This window comes from Acomys russatus, chromosome X, assembly GCF_903995435.1.
Source record: "Acomys russatus chromosome X, mAcoRus1.1, whole genome shotgun sequence".
In the NCBI taxonomy this organism is placed as follows: Eukaryota; Metazoa; Chordata; class Mammalia; order Rodentia; family Muridae; genus Acomys; species Acomys russatus.
Window position 1 is genome coordinate 42,165,967 of NC_067169.1, and position 9,043 is coordinate 42,175,009.

The 9,043-nt window shown below is 39.9% G+C and overlaps 1 protein-coding gene across 1 annotated transcript; it reads right to left on the reverse strand.

Annotated features, from left to right (window-relative positions):
* Positions 1 to 7,693: 7,693 nt before the first annotated feature.
* Positions 7,694 to 8,734, reverse strand: LOC127185232 (melanoma-associated antigen B18-like). The gene is made up of 2 exons (XM_051141773.1): positions 8,580 to 8,734; positions 7,694 to 8,477 (listed from the first exon to the last, which is right to left on the reverse strand). Exons 1-2 carry the CDS (start codon positions 8,732 to 8,734, stop codon positions 7,694 to 7,696), a joined length of 939 nt encoding a protein of 312 aa, XP_050997730.1.
* Positions 8,735 to 9,043: the final 309 nt, after the last annotated feature.

Consider the following 9,043-nt stretch of genomic DNA (forward strand, 5'->3'; position numbering starts at 1 on the left):
AGCAAAGCAAAGGACACTGTCAATAGAACAAACTAGCAGTCTACATATTGGAATAAGATCGTCACCAACCCCATATCCGACAGAGTCTTAATATCTAAAGTATATAAAGAACTAAAGAAATTAAACACCAACAAACCAAATAGCCCAATTTAAAAATGGAGTACTGAACTAACCAGAGAATTCTCAATAGAAGAACGATGAATGGCCGAGTAGCACTTAAAGAAATGTCAATATCCTTAGTCATCAGAAAAATTTAAATCAAAATGACTCTGAGATTACATCACCTGTCAGAATGAAGCTTGGAGCAGGGGCACACGCCTGTAATCCCTGTACTTGGGAGGCAGAGGCAGGGAGATCTGTGAGCTGGACGAGGCCAGCCTGGTATACAAAGTGAGTCAAGGACTGCCAAGGCTACACAGAGAAATGCTGTCCCAAAACAGAACAAAACAAAACACCTGTCAGAATGGCTAAGATCAAAAACTCAAGTGACAGCACATGCTGGCAACGATGTGGAGAAAGGGAAACACTTCCTCATTGCTAGTGGGAGTGGAAATTTGTACAATTTCTGTGGAAATGAATCTGGAGTTTTCTCAGAATATTGGGAATAAATCTACCTCAAGACTCAGCTATACCACTCCTGGTCATATACCCAAAAGACACTCCACCATACCACAAGGACATTTGCTTCACTATGTTCATAGCCATTTTATTCCTAATAGCCAGAAACTGAAAACAGCCTAGATTTTCCTCTAACAAAGAATGGATAAAGAAAATGTGGTACATTTACTACTCAACTATTAAAAACAAAGACATCATGCAGTTTTCAAGCAAACAAATGGAACTGGAGAAAGTAATCTTGAGTGAGGTAACCCAGACCCAGAAAGACATACATAACATATACTCACTTATAAGAGGCTATTAGACATAAAGTACAGGTTAACCATGATACAAACCTAAAGAATCCATGGAGGGCCTAAAAGGGTATGATCAAATCTCATGCAGAAGAGGAAATAAAATAGCCATTTGAAGTACATGGAAGGAGAGAGCTGGGTGGGAGAGAGTGTAAGAAGGGTAACTGTGATGGGGATCAGGTGTGGAGGTTATCTCTGGCCTAGGGGAGGCTCCTGGAAGTCTATGGTGATGACCCTAGCTGAGCCTCTTAGAAGCAGGGGTTACTGACCCTGATGTCATCACCTCCTGAAGTCAGAGAAGTTAGGGACTTCCAGTGGAGGGAGGTGGATGCTAATGCACACATAAATCCTTGGATCTAAAATTTGTCTTGCCAACCAGAAGTGTAGAGAAAAATAGAGCAGAGATTGGGGGACTGGTAAACCAATAACTGGCCCAATTTGAGACCATCTCCATGGGAGAAAGACAACCCCTGTTACTATTAATCATACTCTGCTATGCTTGCAGACAGAAGCCTAGTATACCTGTCTTCTGAGAGGATTAATCCAGCAGCTGATGGAGAAACCCACAGCTAAACAACAGGCTGAGCTCAAGGAGTCTTATGGAAGAGTGGGAGGAAGGATAAAGGGAGCTGGAGAGGTCAAGGACACCACAAGACAAACTACAGAGTAAACTAACCTGGGTCCACGGAGACTCAAAGAGACTGAACCACCAACCAAAGAGCATGCATAAGGTGGACCTAGACCTTCTACACATTTGTAGCAATGTGCAGTGTCATCAGCAAGTGGAACTCCTAACAGTGGGAGTAAGGCCTGCCTCTGACTCTGTTGCCTGCCACTGCATCCCTTACCCCTATCTGGGCTGCTTTGTCAGGCCTCAGAGGGAGAGGATGCACTTAGTCTTGCTCCAAATTAAGGTCAAGGTTCCTGAGAGGGTTGCTGTCCATTGAGTTCTTCTCCTTCTCTGAGAAGAAGGAGTTGAGGAATGGGGAAGGGTCGTGTGAACGTAGGACTGGGAGTAGAGGGGCGACAGAGAGATTGGGATCAGGACATAAAGACATTAAATAAATGAAAAAAACTTAGTGTCATTTTATTATGTTAAAACATACCCATAGATATTCTGGTACTCCTGACATCCTGACAGAAGTTTCACTTTCTATGAATGGGAGAATAAGTTAATGTTATGCTTAGTCTACTTACAAAATAGAGAAATTAAAATAAGAGCGAGACAATAAATTTGTACCCAAAAAGTTGTCCAAAATTTAAAATCTTGGCAAAACAAAAATGTCTCTGTTTATAGATTACTTATAGAAAGTAACATGTAAAAATATGGATTCAATTCATGCAGCTGAATTAATACTTTATTAGAAAAATTCTTACATATATTAATAAATACAATCAGAACAATCTTTTTAATACAATTTGCATCTTATTATCCGTTTTCTATAAAAATTCATATTCACCTAGGCATTCATGTTCAATGATTTTGATATCAGTTCTAGTAGCCATGGTAAAATATGGAAAACAATGTATATTACCATTGAGAAAGGAATGGTTATACAGAACACATACACACACACACACACACACACACACACACACACACACGGATTCCAGTCTTTCTGTACTATCAGAAAGATCCTGCATTCATTTTATTCACTGATGATAGGAAAAGAAAGTATAATATGTGCACTGAGTTCAAGGACATCTGATGTTTACAATGAATTCCAGACCAGTTCTGGTGATAGGAAACCCTTTGTGGGAAAAAAAACCAACAAACAACAAACAGGAAACTGTAAAGTGGTGTTTATGTCACATTTATGCAATAGGATCCTAGAATAAAATTTAAAATAAGACAAATCATTAATTGTGATTATTTTGAAAAAAAGCATGAGTTGAGGAAAATTGTTATAAAAGATAAATTACTGTTTATTTAGTATTCAAAGTTGGGGGCAACAAGAATATCTGTGCTATTACATAAAAGCAAAATTATGCTCAGGAGTTTACAGAGAAAAGAACAGTAAAAGATTGTTAAATTCTCTCTCTCTCTCTCTCTCTCTCTCTCTCTCTCTCTCTCTCTCTCTCTCTCTCTCTCTCTGTGTGTGTGTGTGTGTGTGTGTGTGTGTGTGTGTGTGTGTGTGTGTGTGTTTCTGTGTGTGCTTGTGGAGGCCAGAAGCTTCATAGATGCCCTAGAGTTAGATTTACAGGTGGCTCTGGTGTTAGGATTCTGCTTCAGTCTGTCTACCGATCATGCAAGATGTCATCACCTACCTGCCACGGGGGTTTGGCCCTGCCTAGGGCCATATAAAAGGACAAGCCTCCATGTTGCTCCCTCTCTCTACCCTTTTCTCTACTTTTCCTCTCTCTAACATCTCGTTCCTCTCTGTCTCTCTCTGTCTCTCTGTCTCTCTCTGTCTCTCTCTCTCTCTCTCTCTCTCTCTCTCTCTCTCTCTCTCTCTCTCTCTCTCTCTCTCTCTCTCTCTCTCTCTCTCTCTCCACACACACACACACACACACACACACACACACACACACCTCTACTCTCTCTACTTCTCTCTCTCTACCTCTCCCTCTCCCCACTCTAACCTCTTCTCTCCCTCCTCCTTTCTCTTTCTCCCTCTTCGTCTCCCTCTCTCTGGGATACCCACATTCCCCCTTTTTTCCTCCCCCATGCTCGTTTAATAAACTCCTTTATAATTTAATATCTGCTGCCTGGTACCTTCTATCTATCATTGCTTTAATTATTAAATATAAAATCTGTACCATTTGACATGGGTGCTGGGGACTGAACTGTGGTCCTCTGCAAGAAAAACATGAGCCTTAAATTGGTAGGCTATTTCTCCAGCTAGCCAGCCCTCCTCTGCCAAAGAAATGTTATCCCTTAGAAAGATTTTAGATTTAAAACTCGGTAGATGTTTTTTGTTTACCTAGTGGTTACCATGACTCATTGAATACTCATGGGAATTTTTTCTTTTTACTTGTTGACAATTTAATTACTTTTTTTCACTTCCCTTTCCTCCTTACAAGCCCTCCCATAAGCATATCCTTACTTTCTTTCAATTTCATGACCTCTTTTTATTCATTAATTGCTACTGCATACATATACACACACATATATATTCTACATATACCCTGTTTAGTCAGTAATAAGTTCCTTGTGTATATATCTTCTGGGCTGACCATTTGGTATTGAGGAACCAGTTGATGTGCTCCTATCTGGGGAAGACAACTCATGGGGTAAATTTTTTTTAAAGATTTGTTTATTTATTATGTATATAATGTTCTGCCTGTATGTATGCCTGCAGGCCAGAGGAGGGCACCAGATCTCACAGATGGTTGTGAGCCACCATCTGGGTGCTGGGAATTGAACTCAAGACCTTTGGAAGAGCAACCTGTGCTCTTAACCTCTGAGCCATCTCTCTAGCCCTCATGGGGTAAATTTTGACTATCACTCCATATATTAGCATTATGTACTTTATTTGTAAACCTCAGTAAATGATCTCAAATATCAGGTAGTTTCCAAACACGTCTGCTCTGACTTTAGGGTTATAAACCAAGACACAATAGGTTCTGTCCAAAATCAGCTTCCACTCAGCATCAGATCTGCAAAAACCTACAGGAGCAAAGAGAATGTAAACTACATTGTCTAAAGTGAACAATTATATGGAAGGGTCTCATATGTAATAAAGGAAACAAACTGAGGTACAGGACTTGCAGGGATATAGAGCACTCAACATCATGGAGAAGGCAACAGAGTATGGAGTGCTCTTCTGGGAAGAAAGGAGCAGATGCATCCTCCAGAAGAGAAGGACATGAAGTAGTGACAATTGCAGCATGCACAGTGGGGTACACTAGTGAAGATCCAGGAGAAAAGTACTTTAATGTGGGGAAGGGCTAAGACTGGAAACAGCTGCAGAGTCCAGGGCGGAATCATTGTTCAAAGATTCTTAGGACTGGGGGATGGGAGCTTCAGGCAAACTCCACAGACCATTTGAGCTTCATTTTCACCTGACCTTCTTTACCCTACAAGTAGTACCTTGATGATAAGATCATTTCATTAATTATTTGGTTTTATTTACTAATAGAAATCTGGAGTCGTGGGGATAAAAATGAATTAGGAGATATTGCAGAAGTCTTATCTCATCCCTGACATTGATTGCCTATGTGAACTAGGCACATTATGAAATTAAATGAGTCTTGAGTTCTTTGTGAAAATGAATCTTACATTCCCTCTTTTCCAAGACTGTTAAAATGTCCATAATGTTTAGAACATACCTCCCATGGATTAGTCAAAAAATTTGTAGCTAATATTACTGTGATATTTTGACACCAGATGGCCATTTATGATGGGATGTGTCTCATTTCCTTTTTCTTTTTTAAATATGTGATGTCCTTGAATAAACAGCGCAGAGACACCAATATATAACTGATATGAAATTGGACATCAAATGTACATAATTTTCCCTCTGCCCAGCAAGATAATTCTCTAAAACACAGTACATTTTCCACTGCTGTAGGATTGTTTTGGATATTGAGGACTCTCTAATTTGGATGTTGGGGAATTGGTCTAATTTCCATTTTTTTTGTGATGGTAAAAGGCGCTGAATAGAGTAACTTAGGAGAAGAAAATGCTTATTTCAGCTACAAGTTATGGTTTGTTGTTGGGGTAAGTCAAGGGAAGAAATCAACCAGGAGCTTGATGTAAACATGAAGGTAAGCTGCTTTTTGTCTCACAAGCAGGTTCATATTTAGCTAGCTTCTGCATAAAACCAAGGACCACATGCCGAAGAAGAATTCACCATTAATTGAGCCCTCCTACATCAATTAGAAATCAAGATAATCCCCATACACACTCAGGCAGATCTAATCTAGGAAATCCCTTTCTCAGATGACTCTAGACTGTGTGAAGTTGGCAGTCAATGCTAACTAGGACAGAAACCCTCTCAGTCTGGATGCAGCTTAATGCTTCTAGAATGTGTAGCCGAATACAACAATTCCTTGACTCTCTCCCTTCTTCCCTTCATATTGCCAAATCACCCCTTTTTTCACTCATGTAACTAATATACTAAAGTCCTCTTCAAAGCTACAAAATTATATTACAGATGGTTTCATTAAAATGTCCTAATGGGTTGGATTCCACCTCCTTCAATCCCAAGAAAAGAGCACTAGCACATTAATTTGTGAAAGGATTATCATCTCATTTCTGAACTATGTGTCGAAATATGTCTATGCCTATGTATGTAGTTAAGAGCACTCTATTCTTGCGGAGGTGTGGTTCCCAGCATCCACATCAAGAAGGTCATAACTACTTGTGACTCTGCTTCTTGAGGTTTTTACACCCTTTTCTGGACCCCAAAGTCACTAGAAAGGATATAGTACATATATAAATAAATGTATAAATATATGGAGTCAAATACCTTTTAAATAATTCAATACATACAAACATTCATATGCATGTTCTGTTCACTATGTTCATGTAAACTGAGAGTTGGGGACACTTTCTATTTCCACTTCTGAAGGAGATTTTTTGGAGTTAGTACATAATTCCAAACTAACTGCCAAGAGTAGTTTTCTGTTAGAGGTTTACTCTTTCATGTCTGTGATCCATCACATTTAGAGTCAGGCCCTGTTCACCACTTCCACACCTTCTCCAGATCCAAGACCCAACTTAATTGAGAACCACTTTCCACTTAGGAAAGGCTTAAGGCTTTCCTAGGTGCCCAATTATTTTGTTTTACATAGGGCTCCTCTTATAAGAACCTCAAATTCTCATACATACCCCACACCCTCCTTTGCACTTGCTTTTTATGTGTTAGAGGGTTGTTTGCTATTTTACATAATAGTTGCTTCTATATTTTTAAAAGTTCAACATCTTGTCCTTATTTTTTCTTCTCCTCCTTTCTTGTCCTCCTCTTCCTTTCCCCATTCACCTCCCCATCCCCATACCCCTCCGCCTCACTCCCCCTCCCCCCTCCTTCTTGTCCTCCATCTCTTCTGTCCTCCTCTTCTTCTTCTTTCCTCTTCTTTTCTTCTTCTTCACTACAAGTCATCCCTATTTACAAAAAGCAAATGTTTGGGGAATAAAAATGCCAGTGAATAAGAAGTTAACTTGGCACTGGGCAGTGGTGGTGCACGCCTTTAATCCCAGCACTTGGGAGGCAGGGGCAGTTGGATCACTGTGAGTTCGAGGCCATCTTGGTCTACAAAGTGAGTCCAGGGCAGTCAAGGCTACACAGAGAAACCTTGTCTCAAAAAGAAGAAGAAGAAGAAGAAGAAGAAGAAGAAGAGAAGAAGAAGAAGAAGAAGAAGAAGAAGAAGAAGAAGAAGTTAACATTGTTATAATTTATATTCCTACATTGTTAAATGAATGAAACATTCAGATACATATACTTCATTTCATTTTATTTTGTAGAACAGATAGCAGAAACCAGAAAAGTCAAGAATGGATTGTCCATTACAACAGTTTTGTCTGTTGCTTGTTGTAAACAATTTAATTGTACTTTTCATATTCTAAAAAAAAATGCCTATTCCAGAGACATGTTTTCTTGTTTCAGATAAATATTATTCTCAATTTCTTTTCAATACTGAAACTCTTTAACTCTTAAGCATCCTGAACAATGATGACTATATAACTCTCAGATGATGAAGCTGTCTCAACTTTTCTGAATGAAATAAAGTAAGACTAGAAATATGGGATGTATTCTTTTCTCTTTAACACTTCCTTAGGCCACCACTAGTTGGTTATATATTCTCTTCAAAGGGGTGGAAGGCAAAAATTTTAGAATTTAGAAGAAATTGAAGGAGTTGCTGGAATCACCACTGGAAGGTGAACTGCCCATTAAGCCAACAAGAACCATAGATACAAATCTGCCTTGGGTTCTTTCTTGTTCAGCTCTAAGAGCCTCTTCATACAAGGATGGGAAGGCAGTGGGAACAGTATTATAAACCTTGGCCAGAAACTCAAGGACTCTCATTTTGCTGGTTTCATAGAGGGCCCTGGGCCCCCATAGGAATTGACGACATGGAGAACCTCTGATGGGCACCTGCCGGTACTCCAGATACCCCTCATTCACAAAATCTTTAGTAATTAGCTTCTTGACATTTCCATACATGAAGTGATTGACCCCCGCATATATCCCCATCACACTAAGAATGTCCCAGATACATTCCTCATTAGCACAGCTGCCGTTCATGAAGATCACACACAAGATTGTTATCAAGAGACCATTCTTGGGCATGATTGCCTCACCATTCATAATTTCATCATTACCGTTAGGACTTAATATTCTGAAAAATGCATAGCAGTGTCTGATTGGGTCAACTTCTTTAACATCAATACCAAAGGCTATCACCATGAGCTCAGAGGCTTTCTTAAGAGCCACAGGGAACTGTTCCTTGTTCTGTGGGAAGACATGCTCTAGCATATCTTCCTTTGTTATTGGCTCCCTCCTGTGATACTTTCGCAGCATGAAATGTACCAATGAAATTGCTACATCATCTCTCTCAGTTGAAGGTGAATATCTAGTTGAGGACAATGCCAAGGAAGTACTTCGTCTCTCCTCATCTTTGCTCTTGTCACCTTCATTAGATTTTAGGCATGGAGCACTTATGGAACCACTTCTGGGCCTCTGAAACTTCTTAGATTTGCCAAGTGGTTCAGCCGCAGAGGACCTCTGAACATTAGCACTACAACGATGAGAGGAGGAAGAGAGAGTTTCTCTCTCTTCTGCTGCACTGTCCTGAGCATGCTGCATAGACCAGGTTTCACTTCGTGCCTGGTGGCGTCTCTCACGGGCCCGAAGCTTACTTTTATGACCACGAGGCATGATGATTCCAGTCACAAAACGTGGACAGAAGAGCAGATAATTCGGGCACCTAAGGATGGGAGAGTAAGAAGGCATGTGCATCTGAGGAAAGGTGAGACAATCTTGGTATTTTTTTTTTTAAAAGTATGTTTATCTTTATTATATTAGGCACAGCCATTTTTGCAATTTAGCACAATGCTATATAAGAAGCTCAGTCCTGCTCAACTGCCAGACAGGATCTTTGTTTACTCTCACAAAACAGAACGGAGTATTTACAGAAATATATGGCTCAGCCATTAACTGCTAGGCTCACAAGTGAAAAGACAAACT

Coding starts and splice junctions, on each gene's coding strand:
- LOC127185232 (XM_051141773.1), bottom strand. CDS start 8,734: ATGCCTCGTGGTCATAAAAGTAAGCTTCGGGCCCGTGAGAGACGCCAC. Junction 8,478..8,579: donor TGTAGTGCTAATGTTCAGAG/GTCCTCTGCGGC, acceptor AGGTGACAAGAG/CAAAGATGAGGAGAGACGAA.